This window comes from Anopheles coluzzii, chromosome 2, assembly GCF_943734685.1.
Source record: "Anopheles coluzzii chromosome 2, AcolN3, whole genome shotgun sequence".
NCBI classification, from domain to species: domain Eukaryota; kingdom Metazoa; phylum Arthropoda; class Insecta; order Diptera; family Culicidae; genus Anopheles; species Anopheles coluzzii.
Window position 1 is genome coordinate 1,214,053 of NC_064670.1, and position 25,528 is coordinate 1,239,580.

The window sequence follows — 25,528 nt, forward strand, 5'->3', positions numbered from 1 at the left end:
CGCTCAGTGGAAAAGGAAAAGTATGCTGGCGGACGAGTCGGTGAGGTCTCGTTTTCATCGGGTGGAGATTGTGTGCTTTTTTATTTCTTCCCTTTAGCATGCATAGCTTGTAAAGAGGGTCGAAAACAAAATGCTCTGTGGGGAAAGAACACATTACCACCAACCTTTGTATAGCATAGGAACGACCCCGAAGGCAACCAGAGACCGTGCGTCATTTCTATTTGATTGCCAAGTTGAACACACTTGTATGTGGGTTGGAGCCGATGAAAAGAACGCACAGAGAATGGTTGACACAAGGACAAAAGCCGTTTCTATGTATTGTATTAACTAATGCGTAAACAATTGCTTTTCGCTGAAGGACTTACAATCATGAAAATTATTCTCTCGTACGACTAAAATTGCAAAAATAAAAGGTATATCAGCTATTTCTGGAATGTACCTACTGTACGGAATGGATCCGTTTTGCATATGTTCCTGCGAAAGCAAAGGAACAATCCAGTCCTAATTGATTGATTTGAAAACTGATGGATGGAATTGAATTGATCAGCTGGGGTAGATTATAATTCCATTCCAGGGCCTCGGCTCAACCTAAAAACGACGTCCCAAGCCATCCAAACACGATGTACGGCCGCACGCACGCAGACGCCGGCGACAGTAATTCCATTAATCTGAAATAGGAAACCCATCCCTCCCATCGATTTCCTTCGTAACGAAACTAATTTATGTGCTGCTTAGCCCTCTCCTACAAAGTATCGCACGCACCAAAAAGCTCGTTCGCACGAAGCCGAGTACAGAATTTTGTCGTTGTGGAATAATTTCTTCCCTGCATTGTCGCCACAAGCGATGGCTAGATGGTGGGTAAGCCGGAGCAAATGAATTGATTCGGTATCTCCCTATCGTTGGGCTTGTCGTTTATCAATGTCGGCAGGATAAGGGAGGTTCCGGTACCATGCCGTGCAAACACACACACACGCGCCCACCCATGTGAGCGTCTTCAAGGCAGATAAAGGCACCTTTAGACCTCGGGCGATAAATTATCGTACCCCTGCCGTGTACGTGTACGCTACCGATGACACAAAACGGGTGAAACTAACGTACCGGCAGCAGAGAAATCGTTGACGAGCCCTGCGCTAGAATGCGGTGACTTTACCCTACATCCAACAAAAGAAAAGAATCTAACGCAAATGGAACTTCGATGGAGACGCATGGTGGAGGCGCAATTTCCTGTTTCCTGCATTGCGCTCCGCAGGGACCTCGAAGATCTGGCGTTTGTGCACTCCTGCTAGCTACCTCTGCACGAATTGAGCTATGCGATGGAACCGAAAATGAGCGGCTGTGTTTTTTCTACATTCTTTCTGCTTCTGCCTCCACCGCACTACGCCGTGGATAGCATTCTTGCGCAATAGAAAAGAATAGCGAGAAAACTTTTACCGCCACCGATATTGATTGAAATGGAAGGAAAAAGTTTACTCAGCCACCGGAATCGTACTTGATTGGCAATCGTACGGAATCGCTACGGGCAGGGATGCACGATGTTGAATTAGTTTTCCCGCAGGACTAGCGTGAAGGAAAAGTTGGAGCATTGCAGCAGATTGAAAAAGCCCATTAGGATCACACAACTAAACAGAGTTATCTGTTCATACATCGTTTATCTTACCGATGACGACTAAGCGAAAAGTGTGATAGAAGTCGTTGAGTATCTCTAAAGTCAATGCTTACAGTTTAAAACGCATCATAAGCATTATGCTTTAGAACATGCTAGATGCTAGTCAGCAGTGTATATTCTTTAGCTCTTAAGAATGATTCCTAATAAACTAATGCCTGCATCAATCCACAACAAGTCGTGATAAATGAGATGGTTTTGGGTTTTTGCTACTAACAATGGTTGTATGATCGTCTTGTAAGGATGAGATAAGCAAACAACTTCACACCACTATGCTACAGTTTTAATTGGCAAAAGTATTGATTAGTTGTACTGGCCTGTATTGGCTGATACCATCATATCAAGGAATTCGCGTGATATGCAAGACACAGCACATCGCCTGCACTGTCAAGTGACTAACCGATTGAAGTGGTTTATTGGTCTCAAAACGATTTACTTATCGATTCGATGGCGTTCCAGCTAGATGCATATAAATACCTCTGCAGGTGCACATCGCGACCAATAGTGACCTACCGAACATTCCCGATTGCAGTCACAGAACGCAGCAGCTTGCGTAGAAAAGAAACAAACCGAAAACATACAAACATGTTGAAAGTTGTTGTGGGACTAGTGACTGTTTGTGTCCTGCTCGCAGTCACCAGTGGTCAAATAGATCCTCCCACTACTACGGTAGCACCGGCCACCACCACGGTAGCACCGACCACCACCACGGTAGCACCGACCACTACCACGGTAGCACCGACCACTACCACTACTGTGGCACCGACCACTACCACTACTGTGGCACCTGGACAAACAACCACCACCACAGTGGCATCTGGACCAGTAACCACTACCGGAAGTACCGATACAACGACACCTTCAAGTGCCCCACAGGATGTGAAAGCTGCCCTCGTACCAGTGTTGTTGGGAGTATACGTGGCAATGTCGATACTAGTCAACTAATTGTACCATGCGGTAAACATATCATTACTTTAAGTAGTCTACTTTCAACATAGTTTGGTGCAACTGAAAAACGTGTGAAGAAGCGGTTTGGTAACACAGAATAAATTTAAATGTAAAAACCTCACTCGAATTTACATTCATTTATCTTTGTTTTAAATAACTCTTTTGCCATATTTTCCGTTATAAACCGCTCACTCACTCTTGAGACAATATTTGGATTCAACATGCGCCATATTCAGGTGTAAGGTTACCGAATCCACCAACGGCTTTATTCGGCAGTCTTTTGAGGTTTAGCTTTCACAAAAAAGAAATACATTGCATTTCCGACAAGCAACCAGAACGTGCCTAAGCATTTTGTTTCAAGGCACGTTCTGACCCTTTTTAACAAAACATACCATCATGATGTGAACGATATGAAAATCAGATAAACAGCTCCGGCTTAACTTGCCACGATATTCAGTGTAGGAAAAGTTATGACTCTATCAAGCTTTTCCATAGTACACTTTTACAGCACCTGAAACCAATTTTCCAAATCAATATTCTTTCGATTCTTATTCATGTCATCGATGAACTGCACAAAAGTGGTCGTTTTCTACTAATCGCTCTTCAAGCCGTGGGGCTCTTCACACTTGATATAATCCTTCCCACCCGATGCAGTCACCGCTACAACTTAACAAGATACTCAACGCTACGGTATCTTTTGTTGACTTACAATTGATAAGCATCGATATAAATAGCTGCGTCGGCTGTTTCTCGGTGCTAGATTTGCTACAACTTTTAGAAATGAAAAACCTGCAGCTACGAGCCATCATTGCGCTGGTAATACTGTGCATCCAACAGGGTAAGAGACTCCGATAAGGCTGTACACTGCAGCACATCGCCTGCTGTTGCATAACGCACACTGCTAACCTTTTCCACTTGCAGCACAATCTCTCCAGTGCTACGTGTGTCTAAGTGCGGTGAGCTTTGACGACTGCTCCACTAAAGCCCAGAAAATTGACTGTGACTCACCGCCGCCCGATCTGCCGTTCCCGTTCACCGCGTCAACGTCTAGAAATGGCAACTTCGCGTGCGGAAAGGGCAGTGGATCCGGTTCGGGAGGGCAGGTCTTTATGAAATCGTGCATTCCCAAAATGACCGAGACAGAGTTCTGTGCCTTGCTAACGGCGGAAGTGGAGGCGGACGGCAAAGTGGACGTATGTAAAGTGTGCAACGACAATCTATGTAACGCGAGCAGTACGCGAGTGTTGACCGGTGCTTTGCTGCTGTTGACCGTTGGTCTAATTTTTCGCACGTAGCTAGGGGCGATTGTGTAACGGCCTCATATAAGGCGTACGACAGTCAGTGAGACTGAAAATAGACTTCTAATTCATTCATTTAGTACCAACAAGCGCTAATCCATCAATTTAAATTCCCTGACAATATCACAAATTGTCGATTCGATCGATTTTTGCACGAACGGTTACAGACATGAAGTGTTTAAAATACATATCATTAATTACTTTTAATTCCAAGTAACCGTTCAATGCTAATGGAATTGATAATGTTGAGTAAATTAAAACATTTTTTTCAATTCCACTATCCATCAACATGAGCAATGATAACCAAGGCACACATTCTGCACAATCTAACCTTTTTTTGCACTGCTTGCGAAAACCGGGGCAATGCGAAGAAGCAAATGATCCGAAAAACACTTCAATTCCATCGGTTTTGGGCCGTTTTTTGTGAACGGTGGAGGATTTGCGAATATAGTTGATTGTTACGCCATAACAAAAAGCGCAACGATCTGCTGTGCAGTGATTGTACGGTGTGTGCACAAAATGGGTTTCGGCTAAAGTGGTTAAAAATACATGAATATGCAAATTTCCAACAATGGACCGGGACACCGGGAGTGAAGTGGCTTTTTCGTGTCGACCGAAGCACACCACCACGCCACGAAGGGTGCACGCGGCAAGGGTAACGAAAAGCACACACACATAAAATCTGTTACACTTCACTTTGACCTTCGCGCTACTCACACAAACACACACACACACGCCCGTTGTTCCGTACCTCATTCTCAGCACAAGTGTTCGCCAGGATCACAGCACCATGTAACCGAAACGACTGCCGACGAGCAGGAGGGCCCAACGTGATGAATGCTGCAGCCACATGAAGTAACACTTGGGTACCAGCACTTTTCGCATCCCTCGAGGCATGCGCTACCATGTGCCGGGTTTCGCATCAGCACGAGATCGCACGTTCCATCCAAGGCGCGTAGGACCGTAGGCCGACCGGGAGCACTGTTATAAATTTCATAACTCTCCTTTCGATGATGTACTTGCGGTTGAAACACTGTTTTGCGAGACATTACAGCCATGTAGAACTTATTCAATATGGGATAGAGTTTAGTGCTTCGCTTCGCCACATTTCATTTAATGTGTGCACGTTTTGGTACGGCGGCATTGGACTGGACAACATCCGAAGCTGAGAATTAATGTCGCAAATACAACTTTCGCAAACATATACCATTGGGAATACATGGAAATTGCGAGAATATTATGTGCGCTTCGGATAAGCTTCCACTCCCAAATGGCAACAACTTGTTCGTTCGGTTCGTTAATCTGCCACAGCTTGTGGGAGGTTATCGAGAAGAAGGATACTCTCAATACATGCTGTCGACGCGCAGCATCATAGATTCCTGATAAACATCTTGAAGCACAGTTTTTCCTCGTTTATTCTGCTCGGAGCCACTGAGTGTATACGATGTCATGCTTTTCTATATTATGTCAAAGAGTTTTATCGGATTTTATGTATGCGAGTGAGTGTTAATGTATGAGTATTGACAGGCGTGACGACGTTGACAAGATTGATGGAACAGAGCGTTCAAGCTGACACAAAAACAAAGAGCCATTTCGAAGCAAAACGTTCCGACGGCTTTCCATTCCCAGTCCCACACATACTAAAAGCGTTTTGTCTGTTTTTGTTGGTGGAAAGAAAAATGTTATTTCTAACTTTTAAATTATCAATTCACAGGTGAACGATTGATTCAGTATGCCAGCGAAAATCTGGTTACTGAAATATTGATTCATCCACAAGTCAACACCTTCATCCAGTGCATTCGGAATCTGCTGAGTAGCTTCACCCGGCACCGCCACATCATCCACACCGGATACACCTTCTCAGGAAACGGGTCGTGGATATTACAGGTAAGGAGCTAGTGATAAATTGATTTTGCTTCGTCGGAAAACATAATTTCGTTCTTATCTCAGCCCTTCTTTTATTGCGATTACAAACACAAGTTTTTTCGTAGCTTTCCCGTATCCTTTTTCTCATATACGTATAATTTATGCAATCGTTACTCATTATGAAGGGATTATTTTCCTTTTCTTAATCTTCGATGAAGCTGACGAAAGCGAGTTTGTTTTTTTTCATAAGATTTACCAACAAAGACGCAATACGCAGAAGAAAAATTAAATTATGAATTCTGTTTGTTCGAATAACTTTTTCTGATTTAACAATTGGAATTAAAGTTGGGACCAAAGGCAATGGTTTTGTCACAGATGAAGGCACGCAAGCCGGATGACCTAATGAACAAACCCCTTTTCATTTGCTCTTTGTTTAGGATGGAACTTTTTCAGTGATGGATTTCATGGAAGCATTCCAGGAGCACGAGGTGCAACGCGTGCTCCGTGCCTATCCTGAAACGATCACGATGGACATTCATTGTGCGCCCGTAGGACAGTGGCACATGATTCAGGAAAAGTCCTTCTCACGGCTCTGTCGGCTGCGTTTGAATCCGGTCGACGTACTGGACTCGGGCAGTGAAAGGTTGAACTCTTTTGTCGGTAAGTTACAGCGGCGAAGTATTTTTTTTCCTGCCTTTCCTTACTCACTGTCAAATTTCGTGTTTTACAGCTTATCTGTCGTCGATGATCATACCGACGGAAATTTCGGAGCTGCTGGAAAGCTCTGACGTTGTTGGAAACATCCGTTTCAGCCACCCGACGCTGTACGTCTTCCCAGGAGGCCAGGGAGATGCAGCACTGTTTGGCATTAATGGCTTCAACATGTTAGGTAATCGAATGAGTGTGAGGAGACAGCGTGAATGTATAATTAATGAGTTTATTTTTTTTTTTTGCTCATCCCCACAGTTGATGGAGGGTTCAGCCGCAAATCCTGTTTCTGGGACTTTGTGCGCCACCTAGATCGTCTGGATGCGGTGCTGATGACGCGCATCAACAATACCAACATCAAGGGCATCTCGTCCGTGGTTGAGCGCAAGAGCGAGGCGCACGTCTACCCACAGATAGGACATTTCTTTGGCAACATTCCTGAGCGCAAGGGGCTGCCGAGTCCGGACGGTGATAAGGATCGTGACCCGCTGCTGGTAGATATACTGCAGGAGGGCCACCAAATCGTGACGAATCTGAAATCGTTAAACTTGAAGGCACAAAACTGCTACCGTGATGCGGAGCCGATCAATCTGTATCATAAGGTGGGCCATGGAACGCTCGATATGTACGTTATCAGTCCGGCCCGAGATTCGCGCGAGGTGAAGGACTTTCTGGCACGCTGGGCCGCGGCCGACCAGCGGCTGTTTACGAAAGAGGCGAAGGATGGAAAAGACTTTGCCTTCCCGTTGCAAAATCTGATCTCTATCTGCGCGCTGCTGGTGTGGACGCCAGCCAACCCGGAAGACAATATTACACGCATTCTCTTCCCGGGGTCGGCACCTGAGTACAAGATTCTCGAGGGATTGGAGAAGATGAAGAATGTCGAGTTTATGCGACAGCCAGTGTGTCCGGTCAAGTCAATCACGGCCAACCTCTCAACACCAGTGCTAGTGACGAAGAAGAGCCTGAAGTCGGCCTCGACTGATCGGATTATCGCGGAACCCCTACATCCGTCCAAGCCCAAGGACAACAAACTGATTGACAACAAAATGAGAATGATGCATGCCGATAACAAGCTGGCCAGCGATGGGATGGATAGCTCTGCGGACGAGATCAAAATGGAAAAGCAACTGTCCAAGACAGCGGCCTCGACGACTGTTGCTTCGGCCCGGATCGAAAGCAAACCCAAAGCTATTCGTTCTGGCAAACCGATTACCACAGCCGAGAAGAAACTTGACAACAAGAAGCTGGACCAGCAGGACGAAAAGAAAGATTCCATCTCAGACGTGAGCTCGGACAAGGAGGATGCACTATCCATCGACAAATCAAAACCCGTGGCCGTGGACAGTGAAAAGAGCCTCGATGAAGCGATCGACGCGCCCGAAAAGAAGGAGGAGGTCGATGCTGCCAAACCAGAGCTGGATGCGAAGGAAAAGAAGAAGGACGATACATCCCCAGCTGGAGCTGACACCGGTGGCATGGCGACAAAACCAACCAGGAAACCTCCTACGTCACGCACCGTTACTTCATCGACCGCCAGATCCAGGGTGGACACAGCAAGCAAAGCGTCCAAGCCTTCGGTCGATAGAAAGCCTGCAGTAAGGAAACAAACAGAAGCAAATAAATCCTCACCAACAACACCGAAAAAGACGAGTTCCATCGAAGCAAAGCTTACCAATGGCAGTGCCACCAAAGCGGAACAGGGCGAAGATGTGAAAAAGGCCGTCGGAAAGTCAACTGCAGCCAAAGTGGGCCCAACCTTAGGATCAAAACCAGGCAAATCTAGTCCGAAAGCTACTCCAGCAAAAAGTGCGAAGGATGAAAACAACCGCAAGGTCCTCGAGGCAAGACAGCGTCCAACTATGGCTGCCAAGCGTGAGGCTCGAAAAGACCAGGAAAAGAAGGAAACTGCTCCAGCAAAGCAAACGGAGCGTAAGCCCATCTCGCGACGACCGAAGGGCACCGTTTCGACATCTTCCAGCGCAATGAACGCTGGTGGTAGTCCTGTCAAGGCCAAGAAGGTGCTCAAGTCGGAAAAGGATGCAGTCATCAGGAAGGCCAAGCTGGACAAGAGTGGTACCACCGATTCGAGTCTCGTGTCAACGCCAAGCGCCGACGAAGGCGGTGTGCCCGTTCCCAAGCGACCGATTGGAGTTGCTATTCCAGATGTCGCTCCTGGAGATACCGAGACGCTGGAAGCTATCAAGAAACAGCAGCAACTGGCCGAGCTCAAGGAAGAACAGGAAGCGGTGCGTGAGATTGAAGCCGTGTTTAACCGCGATCAGGCTGCACAGAAAGCTCTCAAACACCGAGAGCTTGCACTCACCGAGGAGCATCGCGAAGTGCAGGACAGTGCCACCGAGCCGGAAGAAGAGGAGGAATATCTCATCATTGAAAAGGAAGAACAGTACACCGAGGACTCGATCAATGAGCCGGAGAGCAGTGCCACCAAAGAGGAAGAAATTCAGAAACATCAGCGCGATTCGCAAGAGTCCGAAAAACGGAAGCGCGACAGTTTGGAAGAAGAGAAAGAGGAAAAGGTGGATGCGGATAAGGTTGTTGTTGTTGAGACGGCTGCCGATGAGGATGCCGCTGAAAGTGAAAAGCCGGATGACGATCAACCGCATCAGGAAGAGGAGGAAGATGTCGAAGCCAGTGCCCCGGCCGAGGAGCGACCTGACGACAAGGAAAGGCTTTCGCCCAAGCACAAACAAGAGCTCGAGGAGGAGGTGCAGGATATTATCGCATCAGCGAAGGAAATCGCCAAATCCAAGATGGAAACCTCGATGGACGGGCTGAAGACAGAGGAGATCTCATCCTTTAGCCCGGATGAAAAAATGAGCAGCACGAAAAAGACCAGTGACACTCGGGACGAGGAGCAGGAACTACCGATCGGCCATCCAAAAGACCATATCGATCCCCCTCACCACGAGAGCCACCACGAGGAGCGCGTTTCGGCAACCGTCGAGTCTGGTGCGACAACGACTGCTCCAACACTTCCCGAAGACGAACGCATACCCCTTGACGAGATCAAGGAAGATCTCGTGATCGAAGAAAAGCACGTCAAGGAGGAAACAAAGGAAATCGAAGTGGCATCGACGATACCAGTGGCGTCTGCTGCAGCAATCCCAATCGAGCAACCGATGGGACCGGTAGTGGCAACGGAGGAAGTGCCCACTACGGCAGCTCCATTGAAAACAGTTTATGAGCCACTGGAACGACCGATACCGGCTAAGATGCAGTTCAGCGCACAGCAGGCCCATATGCGCGATGTGGTGAAAACACCGGATGAGGTTGCCGATCTGCCGGTGCATGAGGAGGCCGATCTCGAGGAGGATTACGGCGAGGATAAGGATAAGGATAGTAAAGAAGATGAGGATAAGGACCGTGATACGAAAGAGAAGCCAGAGGAGGAACCGATCGTCGCAGTCTCTACGACAATCGTGTCATCGACACTGGCGGCGATAGAGACTGAAGTTAAGCAACCTGAGAAGACTGATCAAGAAAGGCATGTAGCGGATAAGTCAGTTGAAAGTGATAAACCATGTGATACGTCAAAGAAACCAACTGAAGTGGAGGAAGTGTTCGAGAAAATGCAAAGAGATACCCTACTGGACAAGCCGCCAAAATCTGACGCACAGGAACTAGAGCAACAGGATGCTTCAAAACCACTGCTCATGGACGATGCCATTTTGAGGGATTTGGAGTCACAAATAATCCCAGTAGACGATAAGCTCGATAGTGCCGTAAAGGTGCAGCAACTGCATCAGGTTAAACCTGACAGCAAGTTGCCAGCAGAAGCAACCGATCAAGATAAGCATGAAGCGGATGAAGACGAAACGAACAAGGTCCCAGTGGAGGAAGAGTTGATCGTCGCACAAAAAGTAGTACCTAAGGTTCCTGAACCACCACAAACCGTAGCGTCGGTGTTGGATGAAATCTGGCAAACACCATCAAAGGTCGAGGAAAAATTGGACGAGTTGAAACATCTAATCGACGACAAAGCGAAGAGCACCGTGTCTGATCTAGTGGCCATCAAGGACACTATGGTGAAAACTGTTGCCGAACGGAAGGAGGAAATCATCGATACCGTTGTAGTAGAGGTCAAGGATGCGGATCAAAAAGTAAAAGAGATCCTTGAAGACGCTGGCAAAGAAGTGGAACAAATGGTTGTTCAAACTGCACAAGAGGTGGTAAAAGGTATTACCGATAAAGCTGACTCCGTGCTTGACGATCTGCAAGCTAAGACCAAGCTGATCGACGATGAACTAACAGCCACCACTTCTAAGATGGACGCGAAAGTGGATTCCGTAGTCCAAGAGGTTTCGCAAGCTGCTACAAAGGTAGATGAAACGCTGGTTAACATCGCAGCAGAAACGAGCGAACTGGAAAAGCTAGCGAAAGATCTCAAACAAGATGTTATCAGCCAGTTGGATAGTACCAAACAACAGCTCGAACAAGACCTTACGAAAGAGGTAGAAAAGGTGCAAGACAAAGCGAAAACTGGCATTAGCTCTTTCTTCGGAAGCATCACGGAAGGCATTAAAAGTGGAATCGAGAAAATGGCAGACAAAGTGGAACACAAGATCAAAGATAAAACCGAGGAAGTTGAAGTCAAATTGCAACAAGTCACAGAAAAAATTGACAGTCTCCAAATGGAGCGCAATTTAGAATCGGTCGCAGCAGCACACCAAGAGTCGGAACAACAAGCATACGATCGATTTGGAGGCCCTTACGAGCGAAGCTATACCCAGGAGTTGCGTGAAACGCATATTACGACACTCGATTCTCCGGTCTCAGATGGGGATAAACTAAATATGGAATTGAAATCCATGGTTAACATTCCGCAAGATATCGACGAAGACAAGGAGCTCGAAGAGCTGGAGGCTAACAAAAACATGGGTTCATTTGTGATCGAGGACATCAAGTACAGTGCTTTTGATGATGCTAATCTGCGCGAGATCAAAGAGGAGGAAGAGGAAGATCGGGTTTCTCCACCACAAGGAGCCTCGGAGAAGCTTGACCCAGTCATTGGCATGATGCCACCACGCGCGCGTACTCCGGAAGATGTGGCCAAGATTGTGGCCAATGTAGCGGAAGTCTTGAAGTCCGATAAGGACTTAGAGGAAATCATTCCTGGTTTCGATCCTCAGGAGCTGGAGCGAAAGCTTTCCCAAGGTGCTGCGCGTGAGGAAGATGTAGGCACAGTACAGCGAATGCTCGTTACGGCCAGCAGCGAAGATGGTGGCGAAGAGACGGTCATTTGTGCCGATGGGACTATCACATTCTCAAAGTCAGCCACGCCAGAACCCATTCAGGGTTCCGGCACGACTACTCCTGAGATTAAGGTGCAGGAGGAGAATGAAGACGAAGAGGATGACGCCGAGTCGCATATGCCCACAAAGGATGCTACTGACGTGAAGCGAACAGGAGATGAAAAGGGAAGCCCTGCATCGTCAGGCAAATCGTCGCCAGATCTAAAAACATCTCCCACATCAATCGAAGAGAAGGACAAACACGAATTACCTGAGAAAGTGGTTCAGGTCGAGGTGGCAAAACCAAAGATGCCTGAAGAAACTATTGACATGGTGAGCGATATCCGTAAGGAATCGTTAGCCGATCATCAAACATACGATCAAATCGATGATACTAGACGTGAGTCCGCCATTAGTACATTCAGTGAGCGAGATTATACCAAGGATGAAAGCTCTTTCGTCGATGAACGTGATTCGTCTCGGGCGCATTCGATATCAAGTCACATCAGTGATCTAAAAGAAGACCCAACCGATCTAAAATCAGTGGCAGACTTTTTAAAGGAATCTGAAAAAGATCACGATCAAGTATTTGTTGAAACAGACGGCAAAATGAAGGAGCTTTCTAGTCCTGAATCCATTACAAGTCAAAAAACGGTATCAGAGAAGGATCAGATTGTTGTAGGCGGAACTGCTGCCTCATCAATTGAGCCAGCTGCTGCATCCGATATGACTATTGATGCTAAAGCACAGGTCGAAACGGGTGAGTTTTCTCGTCCAGAATCTCCAGCAAGTGTGGGAGACACTTGCCTTCCAGAATCGACAGTGCCACATAGCACAACCAGAGATGTTCACGAACAACCCATTCAAATGCGACAACAGTTGAAAGAATCTGCATCATTGGATCTCGCAGAAGAACTGCAGGAAGAAACAAGCTTTTCTCGTCCTGCATCACCAGCTAGCGCAGAAGATATATCTCGACCTGCTTCTGCTGCAAGTGGACCTGCTGACAAGGCTCCGTCTGAGAAGTCCGTCGATTTGAAGGCTGAGACCAAGGAGGAGTCCCGACCTGCTTCTGCTGCAAGTGGACCTGCTGACAAGGCTCCGTCTGATAAGTCCGATGAGCTGAAGGCTGATGCCAAGGAGGAGTCTCGTCCTGCTTCTGCTGCAAGTGGACCAGCTGACAAGGCTCCGTCTGAGAAGTCCGTCGATCTCAAGGCTGAGACCAAGGAGGAGTCCCGTCCTGCTTCTGCTGCAAGTGGACCAGCTGACAAAGCTCCGTCTGAGAAGTCCGTCGATCTCAAGGCTGAGACCAAGGAGGAGTCTCGACCTGCTTCTGCTGCAAGTGGACCAGCTGACAAGGCTCCATCTGATAAGTCCGATGAGCTGAAGGCTGATGCCAAGGAGGAGTCCCGACCTGCTTCTGCTGCAAGTGGACCAGCTGACAAGGCTCTGTCTGAGAAGTCTGTCGATCTCAAGGCTGATGACAAGGAGGAGTCCCGTCCTGCTTCTGCTGCAAGTGGACCAGCTGACAAGGCTCCGTCTGAGAAATCTGTCGGGCTGAAAGCTGATGACAAGGAGGAGTCCCGTCCTGCTTCTGCTGCAAGTGGACCAGCTGACAAGGCTCTGTCTGAGAAGTCCGTCGATCTCAAGGCTGAGACCAATGAGGAGTCCCGTCCTGCTTCTGCTGCAAGTGGACCAGCTGACAAGGCTCCGTCTGAGAAGTCCGTCGATCTCAAGGCTGAGACCAAGGAGGAGTCTCGACCTGCTTCTGCTGCAAGTGGACCAGCTGACAAGGCTCCGTCTGAGAAGTCCGTCGATCTCAAGGCTGATGCCAAGGAAGAGTCCCGTCCTGCTTCTGCTGCAAGTGGACCAGCTGACAAGGCTCCGTCTGAGAAGTCCGTCGATCTCAAGGCTGATGCCAAGGAGGAGTCCCGACCTGCTTCTGCTGCAAGTGGACCAGCTGACAAGGCTCCGTCTGAGAAGTCCGTCGATCTCAAGGCTGAGACCAAGGAGGAGTCCCGACCTGCTTCTGCTGCAAGTGGACCAACTGACAAGGCTCCGTCTGAGAAGTCCGATGAGCTGAAGGCTGATGACAAGGAGGAGTCCCGACCTGCTTCTGCTGCAAGTGGACCAGCTGACAAGGCTCCGTCTGAGAAGTCCGATGAGCTGAAGGCTGATGTCAAGGAGGAGTCCCGACCTGCTTCTGCTGCAAGTGGACCAGCTGACAAGGCTCCGTCTGAGAAGTCCGTCGATCTCAAGGCTGATACCAAGGAGGAGTCCCGTCCTGCTTCTTCTGCGAGTGGACCAGCTGACAAGGCTCCGTCTGAGAAGTCCGTCGATCTCAAGGCTGAGACCAAGGAGGAGTCCCGACCAGCTTCTGCTGCAAGTGGACCAGCTGACAAGGCTCCGTCTGAGAAGTCCGTCGATCTCAAGGCTGATGACAAGGAGGAGTCCCGACCTGCTTCTGCTGCAAGTGGACCAGCTGACAAGGCTCCATCTGCTAAGTCCGATGAGCTGAAGGCTGATGCCAAGGAGGAGTCTCGTCCTGCTTCTGCTGCAAGTGGACCAGCTGACAAGGCTCCGTCTGAGAAGTCCGTCGATCTCAAGGCTGAGACCAAGGAGGAGTCCCGACCTGCTTCTGCTGCAAGTGGACCAGCTGACAAGGCTCCGTCTGAGAAGTCCGTCGATCTCAAGGCTGATGCCAAGGAGGAGTCCCGACCAGCTTCTGCTGCAAGTGGACCAGCTGACAAGGCTCCGTCTGAGAAGTCCGTCGATCTCAAGGCTGATGACAAGGAGGAGTCCCGACCTGCTTCTGCTGCAAGTGGACCAGCTGACAAGGCTCCATCTGCTAAGTCCGATGAGCTGAAGGCTGATGCCAAGGAGGAGTCCCGATCTGCTTCTGCTGCAAGTGGACCAGCTGACAAGGCTCCATCTGCTAAGTCCGATGAGCTGAAGGCTGATGCCAAGGAGGAGTCCCGACCTGCTTCTGCTGCAAGTGGACCAGCTGACAAGGCTCCGTCTGAGAAGTCCATCGATCTCAAGGCTGAGACTAGGGAGGAGTCCAGACCTGCTTCTGCTGCAAGTGGACCAGCTGACAAGGCTCCGTCTGAGAAGTCCGTCGATCTCAAGGCTGATGCCAAGGAGGAGTCCCGTCCTGCTTCTGCTGCAAGTGGACCAGCTGACAAGGCTCCGTCTGAGAAGTCCATCGATCTCAAGGCTGATGACAAGGAGGAGTCCCGACCTGCTTCTGCTGCAAGTGGACCTGCTGACAAGGCTCCGTCTGAGAAGTCCGTCGATCTCAAGGCTGATGACAAGGAGGAGTCCCGACCTGCTTCTGCTGCAAGTGGACCAGCTGACAAGGCTCCATCTGATAAGTCCGATGAGCTGAAGGCTGATGCCAAGGAGGAGTCCCGACCAGCTTCTGCTGCAAGTGGACCAGCTGACAAGGCTCCGTCAGAGAAGTCCATCGATCTCAAGGCTGAGACCAAGGAGGAGTCCCGTCCTGCTTCTGCTGCAAGTGGACCAGCTGACAAGGCTCCGTCTGAGAAGTCCGTCGATCTCAAGGCTGATGCCAAGGAGGAGTCCCGACCTGCTTCTGCTGCAAGTGGACCAGCTGACAAGGCTCCGTCTGAGAAGTCCGTCGATCTCAAGGCTGATAACAAGGAGGAGTCCCGACCTGCTTCTGCTGCAAGTGGACCAGCTGACAAGGCTCTGTCTGAGAAGTCCGTCGATCTCAAGACTGATGCCAAGGAGGAGTCCCGTCCTGCTTCTGCTGCAAGTGGACCAGCAGACAAGGCTCCGTCTGAGAAGTCCGTCGATCTCAAGGCTGAGACCAAGGAGGAGTCCCGTCCTGCTTCTGCTGCAAGTGGACCAGCTGACAAGGCTCCGTCTGAGAAGTCCGTCGATCTCAAGGCTGAGACCAAGGAGGAGTCCCGACCTGCTTCTGCTGCAAGTGGATCAGCTGACAAGGCTCCGTCTGAGAAGTCCGATGAGCTGAAGGCTGATGCCAAGGAGGAGTCCCGTCCTGCTTCTGCTGCAAGTGGACCAGCTGACAAGGCTCCGTCTGAGAAGTCCATCGATCTCAAGGCTGATGCCAAGGAGGAGTCCCGACCTGCTTCTGCTGCAAGTGGACCAGCTGATAAGGCTCTGTCTGAGAAGTCCGTCGATCTCAAGGCTGATGACAAGGAGGAGTCCCGACCTGCTTCTGCTGCAAGTGGACCAGCTGACAAGGCTCCGTCTGAGAAGTCCGTCGATCTCAAGGCTGATGCCAAGGAGGAGTCCCGTCCTGCTTCTGCTGCAAGTGGACCAGCTGACAAGGCTGCGTCTGAGAAGTCCGTCGATCTCAAGGCTGAGACCAAGGAGGAGTCCCGACCTGCTTCTGCTGCAAGTGGACCTGCTGACAAGGCTCCGTCTGAGAAGTCCGTCGATCTCAAGGCTGATGACAAGGAGGAGTTCCAACCTGCTTCTGCTACAAGTGGACCAGCTGACAAGGCTCCGTCTGAGAAGTCCGATGAGCTCAAGGCTGAGACCAAGGAGGAGTCCCGACCTGCTTCTGCTGCAAGTGGACTAGCTGACAAGGCTCCGTCTGAGAAGTCCGTCGATCTCAAGGCTGATGACAAGGAGGAGTCCCGTCCTGCGTCTGCTGCAAGTGGACCAGCTGACAAGGCTCCGTCTGAGATGTCCGTTGATTTCAAGGCTGAGACCAAGGAGGAGTCCCGTCCTGCTTCTGCTGCAAGTGGACCTGCTGACAAGGCTCCGTCTGATAAGTCCGATGAGCTGAAGGCTGATGCCAAGGAGGAGTCTCGTCCTGCTTCTGCTGCAAGTGGACCAGCTGACAAGGCTCCGTCTGAGAAGTCCGTCGATCTCAAGGCTGATGCCAAGGAGGAGTCCCGACCTGCTTCTGCTGCAAGTGGACCAGCTGACAAGGCTCCATCTGATAAGTCTGATGAGCTGAAGGCTGATGCCAAGGAGGATTCTCGACCTGCTTCTGCTGCAAGTGGACCAGCTGACAAGGCTCTGTCTGATAAGTCCGTCGATCTCAAGGCTGAGACCAAGGAGGAGTCTCGACCTGCTTCTGCTGCAAGTGGACCAGCTGACAAGGCTCCATCTGACAAGTCCGATGAGCTGAAGGCTGATGCCAAGGAGGAGTCTCGTCCTGCTTCTGTTGCAAGTGGACTAGTTGACAAGGCTCCGTCTGAGAAGTCCGTCGATCTCAAGGCTGAGACCAAGGAGGAGTCCCAACCTGCTTCTGCTGCAAGTGGACCAGCTGACAAGGCTCCGTCTGAGAAGTCCATCGAGCTGAAGGCTGATGACAAGGAAGAGTCTCGACCTGCTTCTGCTGCAAGTGGACCAGCTGATAAGGCTCTGTCTGAGAAGTCCAATGAGCTGAAGGCTGATGACAAGGAGGAGTCCCGACCTGCTTCTGCTGCAAGTGGACCAGCTGACAAGGCTCCGTCTGAGAAGTCCATCGATCTCAAGGCTGAGACCAAGGAGGAGTCCCGTCCTGCTTCTGCTGCAAGTGGACCAGCTGACAAGGCTCCGTCTGAGAAGTCCGTCGAGCTGAAGGCTGATGACAAGGAAGAGTCCCGTCCTGCTTCTGCTGCAAGTGGACCAGCTGATAAGGCTCTGTCTGAGAAGTCCAATGAGCTGAAGGCTGATGACAAGGAGGAGTCCCGACCTGCTTCTGCTGCAAGTGGACCAGCTGACAAGGCTCCGTCTGAGAAGTCCATCGATCTCAAGGCTGAGACCAAGGAGGAGTCCCGACCTGCTTCTGCTGCAAGTGGACCAGCTGACAAGGCTCCGTCTGAGAAGTCCGTCGATCTCAAGGCTGAGACCAAGGAGGAGTCCCGACCAGCTTCTGCTGCAAGTGGACCAGCTGACAAGGCTCCGTCTGAGAAGTCCGTCGATCTCAAGGCTGATGACAAGGAGGAGTCCCGACCTGCTTCTGCTGTAAGTGGACCAGCTGACAAGGCTCCGTCTGAGAAGTCCATCGATCTCAAGGCTGAGACCAAGGAGGAGTCCCGACCTGCTTCTGCTGCAAGTGGACCAGCTGACAAGGCTTCGTCTGAGAAGTCCGTCGATCTCAAGGCTGATGACAAGGAGGAGTCCCGACCAGCTTCTGCTGCAAGTGGACCAGCTGACAAGGCTCCGTCAGAGAAGTCCATCGATCTCAAGGCTGAGACCAAGGAGGAGTCCCGACCTGCTTCTGCTGCAAGTGGACCAGCTGACAAGGCTCCGTCTGAGAAGTCCGTCGATCTCAAGGCTGATGACAAGGAGGAGTCCCGACCTGCTTCTGCTGCAAGTGGACCAGCTGACAAGGCTCGGTCTGAGAAGTCCGTTGAGCTGAAAGCTGATGACAAGGAGGAGTCCCGTCCTGCTTCTGCTGCAAGTGGACCAGCTGACAAAGCTCCGTCTGAAAAGTCCGTCGATCTCAAGGCAGATGCCAAACAAGAGTCCCGACCTGCTTATAGTGCAAGTGTAACTAGTGACAAAGCACCATCAGACAAATCGGTTGATCATAAAACCGATGTGGAAACATCCTGTGCATCCTCATTTATGAAATTTGAGGAGTCTTTATCGCGCCGAGAATCATCCACTACCACCAAAGACGAACGCCCTGCTTCAGCAATGAGCGATGGTGAAGAAGATGACTTCGAGACAAAAGTGGTTATGAAGGAAACCCGATCCAAATCTATGTCAGCCGTGGCCACATCTTCTGTACAACGTCCCGGATTTGAAGGTAGCACATTGGGAGTACTAGAAGAATCGGTCATATCTTCCCGTGACGATCTTGATACATTGCGCAGCCCTCGTGATAGTGTAACAAAAATAGATCCCACGTTCGTCCCACACCAATCGGAGCGAACCATGGTAAAGTCTTTTAAGCCATTGTTTAGTGACAATCCACAGTTCCCGGGAGAGAAGGATGATATACACAAGCCAGATGCAACGAGTACGTTCCCAAAATGCGGCCTGGACAGTACCGAAAGCCCTGAGCATGGCGCATCTATTGCAAAAGGCATGGATCAGCTACTAAAAGATACAGTCACCTCCATGAAAGAAATTGAAAAGATGACTTCCACTGTCATTTCCTCCACGGTCTCTAAAAAGGAGGAATCAACAACAGAAGGCAAGACCTCTGGAACATCCACCATGAGCGCATTCCCGATGTCTCTCGATAGTGGTAAATCGTCTCCTTATCTTGCTGACAAATCGCAGGAGTCCAGTGCAAAATCGGTCAGTCCGCAACAGGACAAAGACTCGCTTGACGAGAGCTCCACATCGTTCAACACATTCATTGAGAAGGATAGCTTATCGGAAAAGACCCAACAGCAGCAACACATTTCTATTCGCATGAATACAACTGGCGAAGCAATAACAACTGAAACTACCGCAACCACAACTGAGAGGATTGCAGACGAATTGCTCTTTGCTGGTAATAAAACACCACCAACTGCTCCAATTAGTCCGAACGTTGCAGCAAAAGATGGTATGAGTATAACCCAAACTCATTGCGAGTCTTCAACTCTGTCTAGCTCGACGTCTGTTGCATCAGCGACAATGACACTGGCGAGTACTGCTATGACGACTGCGCCGACTGGTCCGACAGCGCCAAAGGACGATGCATCTGGTATTTCAACACCTAAAGAGTCTGTACCATCTGGCAAGTCGAGCCCGGGGCTGATGTCCGTGCACACGCAGGGTAGTACGGACAGTGCTTCCAAATCGATCAACTTGGGCCACAGCAGTTCAGGTATTGAGACATCAGATTCATCGCCAAAGCCAACATCGCCCTTCCCGAAGGTGGTCGTCGACACGCTAAAACTTGCGGACGAGGCAAAGACCACCTCCGGCATGAGCACACCGGACATGACGCGTTCCTCAACGCCAGACATGGTCGACTCACAGATCGAGCGCATTGCCACTACGACAGCGAGCGGGGAGAAGAGCGACTCTCAAACTACTGTTACGACTACGACGACGACGACAAAGACCACGACGTACATCATTAAGGATGGACAAAAGATTGAGGTCGACAGCAACGTGCATAGTGACACAGTTAGCAAAACGGAAACACAGCAACCCGATGCTTCTGCCGTCCCCTCCGGTGGAGTATCGTCCACCACCACAACAACTTACATTGTGAAAGAAGATGGACAAAAGATCGAAGTGGACAGCAGCCAACACGCCGATCAGATGTCGCAATCGATCGTTTCCATCAAAGCGTCGGCTCCTACCCAGCTAACGCTGGCCGGTACCGAGGAGCGCAGTTTCGCCGAGGACTACGATGAAAAGGATGTGCTATCACCGCGATCCGACATTTCCTCTGGACAGGCATCCCGCATTGTGGCCGGATGGCACGACGAGGATGTACCTGGCTCGCCGATGAGCGTCACTTCGCAAGCTCCACTGTCTCCCAGCACTAAATACACCTACGACTACGACCTGCAGCATTCGAGCTCGGGTGTGAGCAAAAAATCTGACATTGAAATTGACCAGGACAGCCAGGAAGACGTCGTTCCGCCGCAGTACGGCAGCGAGGAAGCGAAATCGGCCATTCCCATCACTTCCAGCTACAAAGCAGACCCAATGAGCACCTCGTTTTACGGCCAGCTGCCAGAAGTTCCGTCAATGACCATGGCCTCAAGCACCACTCGTTCGATCCCGATTCCGATTACCGGTACCGCTAAAGGCTTTTCCAAACCGTACGTAGAGTATGCGTCCAGTGGCGACAGCAGTGTCGATTCCAGCCACAAGCCATCGATGACGGGTGACCGCAAGTATCTGGACGAGGCAGATCTTGACTTTGAAAAAGCATTCAGCAGCGCCAGCAGCACCAAGATGGACGATCTGATGACGACGTCAATGCACTTTTCGAGCGAGAAAGAGTTTATGGCCGCTACATCCACTATCGCTGCCAGTATGGCCCAGGCGCAAAAGATGGAAATGGATTTCACTTCAACCGGACTTCCGTCGTCGGTGACGACCACTGTCACGGGAGCACAGCCGAGTGCAGCTGTCGCCACTCCGTCTCAGCTCCCGCCAGCACAACCACAAGCGCAATCACAATCAACTCAACCACAATCAACTACCCAGCCGGCCGGACACTCCACAAGTACGGCTGCGGCCGAAGCGAAGAGCGTGCTCGATTCATGGGGCAAACCACTGGGACTTCCATCGCCAGCGCCCATGACAGCCGATGATAACAAGACGACGCCGAAGAAGGAACGCCGCATGCTGATGAGCAAAACGAAGCTGAACAACGAGAAGAACCTCCGCAAGCGAGCCGAATCTCCTACCAAAGCATCTGCGAAAAAGTGTACCACTCCCGTCTACGTTGACCTGTCATACGTGCCACATCACGGCAACTCGTACTACGCGAACGTCGAGTTCTTCAAGCGAGTGCGTGCCCGATACTACGTTTTCTCCGGTACGGAACCGAGCCGGGAGGTGTACAATGCCCTGCTGGAGGCCAAACAAACCTGGGAAGATAAAGAATTAGGTAGGTACTAGCTAACGTTAGCGTTCATCCTAAATATCATACTTAATTTTTTTAATTCATTTTACAGAGGTAACTATCATTCCAACGTACGACACCGATGTGCTTGGCTACTGGGTTTCGGAGAACGAGGAACTGCTCGCCAAGTATCACATCGATCTGTCTCCAAGCGCCGCACGGTGTACAATCAATCTGCAGGATCACGAGACGTCCTGTTCAGCCTATCGGCTCGAGTTCTAGGCACCGGGGCGGATCATAGCATTCACCGGCCAGACCATGGACGATGTGGATGTGGACACCCAGCAATAGCAGTAGGAGATCTCATCAGTACCAAGTTATGCGCTGGCTTTCCCTTCCGTACCATCTTTTAGGCGGAGGAGATGAAGAAAGCTGGCCAACGTGAGTAGACACACTTTAGTTCGGTTCTTTGTACCGCAAAGACCTGCCGATTGATCGATTGCACTCGTTCAATTGTTAGTTGTACGTATCTAGTCCTAGCGAGCGCATCCTGGAAATGCAGCTATGTTAAGTTACAATTAGACATTTTCCTCCAACGGAAAGGTATAGAACGAAAAGGAATGGAAACAAGACTCAGCGTCAGCTAAAGCAAGAGGTTTTTAGATAGAACACGACCGAGCGAACTCAAACGGTGGAAAGGAATAGCAGGGATACAAGATAATTTAAACGAAGAGCTTACTTTGTAGAGCAGACCCTTTATCCCGCACACGCATTTGTTCTTGAGCTTCCGGCTAGAAGACGCCTAGTTTAGGGATGATACAAATAGAACGCAAGAAGTGTCCGTAATGAGACAAACGATAGTCTACCTGAATTTTTTGAATCTCCCTTTTGAATCCTACAGACACTGCTTCTTTCTCTCTCATCCAACGTTCCGACGGCGAGAGGCAAACACTTTTTCTTCCGCCATAGCTTAGGCCGCTGTACCAATCGCCGTGCACCGGTACAACATTGCAAGGGGTTTTGCACCCTGTAGTTAGTTGTGATAAAGTTTACTTGTTGATTGAGCAGCATTACTCCACAAGCTAGGTTGCAATGTCATATACCAGAGAACAGAACGGCTTCTGGCCGTGTAGGTTACACCTTCGTTGCACAGTCGTACCCGTTGGCAACTCGTCTGAATACGTGCACAGCCGGGCACACACAGCAAAGGGTGGCAGCATTGGGGAGATACAAACGCACAACATCCGTCTAAAGTCTACACCCATACCGATGATAATCGTATGTCGCAACCAAATCGATCGTCGTTCGCTAGATCTGCATCAGACAAATGCAACTGTTAACGTACGTACAACATGCAGCACCGTCAGGCAATCGTTACATTGCACCAATTACTAATTCCAAGAAGAGGTATGGCCGAGTTCGTGCCATACCGGACGATACATAACGGGTCGGTTCATCAGGGAGCATAAACAGGAGCGAGGATGAGTTTTTGGCATGGCCATTCCTGGGATTGCTGTTCTTTTTTAGGATTGCAAGGTAGTCAAACAAGCAAAGCATATACGCAATGCCATTTTGGAAGATGGTCGAAACATACGGGAGTTGGTTGAGAAGGGATTTTTTGCTTTTCGGAGACTGTGGTTACAATACAAAACTTTTATACACCAGCTTACAAAATCATCATCACCTCCAGTGCAACACAGACGGCTTGCCGTCTTGATCGCCTAAAGTACCCAGCAATGGAATCCACCCAGTAACAGAGGATAGGTAAACCGTGTTTAGGTAGGTAGATAACGTATCTTACGCATCTTATGAGAATCGAAGCGAAGACGATCGCTCACTGTAAGACGTCCACTACAGACTGGAGAACCACTTCACACGTCTCCCTTTCAGCGAACAAAAAAAACCACATTGACACACGTCAGCCACAATGCGTAGAGAAAGCCCAAGTGTGCCCAAGCGGCGTTTGCCATATTTCGGGGGAGTTGCCAACGCTGCGAACTGCAGCGGAAAGGTGTAAAAACAACCTAAGGACGACAAATATCCCCAAAAATATCAAAGTTGCGCGCACCACGTATAACCGATGAGCTTTGATGCGGACAGGAGAGTCTATTTACTTAAATCACTAATGTTGTTGATCGTACACGTCAAACTTTCGTGGCACAAAGATAAACTAAACATTCCTTATGCTATAGCGACTCAGTGTGCGCGGTGTGATCCTTCAAGCACGCGTGCGTTTGTTTGTATGGGTCTGTGGGCCAGTGGATGATCCAGAGAGAGACATGATAGTTATATTTTTCTATATCACCTCTCTCTCGCTCTCCCTCTCTAACACACAAAAACGTGCGTTATATGAAAAGCACGAGCAGCACTGGCCCACATGGAATGGACAACAGACCGAATGGATGAATTACTACTTAAAGGCAACACACACTTTTCCATAATGCAATTTCGTCATCTAAATAAATGAACATCATTTATCACCACAGCTGAACTATATGAGCGATTGATTATAGCAAACAAGAGGATAAACAAAACTCTATTTATCTAAATATAGTCTGAACAAAAGACGATTTAAGAGAGAAAGAGAGAGAGATGAAAAACAACAAACCAAGATGTACCATGTTACTACATTTAATCTTCCTTAGAGCAAAGTGAATATTACCAAATCAAGCAGAAAAAGGGGCGCCAAATATGCCACAAGAATGTTGTTGTTGAATGAATGCCTATAGTACATTTCAGGGCGGTGGGTGGGTGGTGTGAGAGTTGAATAGATCATAAATCAAATTTTCCTATACTTCATCGAGATGCACGCTCACAAAGCGCGATACTACATCCCCAAATTGTTCATGGAACGTGTTATCCCTCTGAAAGAAACTTTCAGCTATAGTTAAAAACAAAGGCAAACACAAACCAATAGGAAACATAGGCAGGCCACGCATTTAATGCATCAAAGAAAATCGGAGCCTACACATACAGGAGATAAAGGGGGGGGGGGAAACGTATTTAACACACTTCACACACGAGTTGATAATGATGATAATGATAGCGATATAAGCCCATGAGACAGTTCAAATGAAGCAACTTGCGAACAACAAAACATTTAAACAACACAACGTGCAGCAGCGGCACGAAACCGCAAGGCTACGTGCGGGGCGAAAGGGAACGAAAGAAACCGAAACACAAGACGAATGTTCAACTAATAAATGTATTATTTGTTAGCACGAGAGAAATGCGCTCCAGCAGCAGCATTAGCCGATCGATTTGTGTTACAAGCGGCGGTGTTAATTAATGAATAAAATACACTATATAACGATGTTTAGTTTCGATGGCTGTTTAGCAAAAAAAAAACAAAGCAAAACAACACACACACACACACACACATATACAACACACACGTAACATTGACGTGCATCTACAAATGCGTACTCGTATATTTAAAAACAAATCATCCCACACTCATCAAAACTGCAGAAATCAGAACAAATGAACGATATTTTACAAGTGCGAAAAGGGGGAGAGTAATGCTTTAAAGCCAAAACAAGAATGTTGGGGAGAGATAAAACGTAACCGAACCGTGGTCGTCATCGTGACAGACTCAGACAGAACAGCGTCCCGTTGCAGGAAGGAGACGGAAGGGGAGCAAAGATAGGAGCAAAATTTGTCGATTTTTATATGCCAATTTTAAGCTTTTATATTAGCCACCAAACAGACAGAGAATTAAACAAAACAAAACAAAAAAAGATACATTTTCACCCCGCGTAATAGAGACGGCCGTAGAAAACGTCGGCCCTAGTAACCTCTCTCAGTGAAGAAATGCTTGTGATTTCTGACTCCGGCCACAAACCGGGCACGCCGCTGAATGTGACGAAAATTTACTATTTGCCAATAGCATTGCACGGATATTAGGATAGGGTCTGTAGAATCAACGTCTGCTTATTGGTAGCGAGGGAAAGGAGACGCGGGAGAAGTAGAAAGAGCAAAAACGGCTGCCGCCTCCTATCGGTGGCCAAACCACCGTCAATGCTGATCTGATACCTGTGGCCAATCAAAATGCAAAGTGCTTTGCCGCTTAGTGGATATCATTGTTTTGCTGCGTGCGTGTGACGCGTGTACGCTCATCTGCCGACGTTGTGTTACGATCACCTTTTACGATAGCGGTAGCGAATGTTTTCCTGATTTGCCTTAGCTTGTGCGCCGACGAGCCATTTGACCGACCATTTGGAGGGTTCTTATTACTGTTAGTATTAGTCAGCATTTGTCTGTTAATGAATTGGTTCCCATTTTTGCTTTGGTTTACGCTTACGCGGGGTAAGTTTGGTATTGCGACGTGAGT

General features: G+C 49.1%; 3 protein-coding genes across 3 annotated transcripts in view; all 3 read left to right on the plus strand.

The window, feature by feature from the left end:
• LOC120948516 (microtubule-associated protein futsch) overlaps positions 1-24,508 on the plus strand; it is a 44,109-nt gene extending 19,601 nt beyond the window's left edge. The window contains exons 3-7 of the mRNA XM_049606786.1: positions 5,624-5,796; positions 6,213-6,435; positions 6,506-6,664; positions 6,742-21,240; positions 21,308-24,508. Coding sequence (XP_049462743.1) covers positions 5,624-5,796; positions 6,213-6,435; positions 6,506-6,664; positions 6,742-21,240; positions 21,308-21,477 — 15,224 coding nt within the window. The 3' untranslated portion in view covers positions 21,478-24,508. The remainder of the gene's footprint in view (positions 1-5,623; positions 5,797-6,212; positions 6,436-6,505; positions 6,665-6,741; positions 21,241-21,307) is intronic.
• On the plus strand, positions 2,151-2,732 carry LOC120948521 (integumentary mucin C.1-like). The gene has a single exon (XM_040364940.2). It carries the CDS (start codon positions 2,249-2,251, stop codon positions 2,606-2,608), a length of 360 nt encoding a protein of 119 aa, XP_040220874.2. The 5' UTR covers positions 2,151-2,248; the 3' UTR covers positions 2,609-2,732.
• Positions 3,329-3,991, plus strand: LOC120948520 (uncharacterized). Its single transcript, XM_040364939.2, has 2 exons — positions 3,329-3,449; positions 3,533-3,991. Exons 1-2 carry the CDS (start codon positions 3,392-3,394, stop codon positions 3,904-3,906), a joined length of 432 nt encoding a protein of 143 aa, XP_040220873.2. The 5' UTR covers positions 3,329-3,391; the 3' UTR covers positions 3,907-3,991.
• Positions 24,509-25,528: the final 1,020 nt, after the last annotated feature.

Bases quoted from the DNA above. Each gene is read 5' to 3' on its own strand.
- LOC120948521 (XM_040364940.2), top strand. From the start codon at position 2,249: ATGTTGAAAGTTGTTGTGGGACTAGTGACTGTTTGTGTCCTGCTCGCA.
- LOC120948520 (XM_040364939.2), top strand. From the start codon at position 3,392: ATGAAAAACCTGCAGCTACGAGCCATCATTGCGCTGGTAATACTGTGC. The intron at 3,450-3,532 runs GTAAGAGACTCC...TTCCACTTGCAG, and splicing joins AATACTGTGCATCCAACAGG to CACAATCTCTCCAGTGCTAC.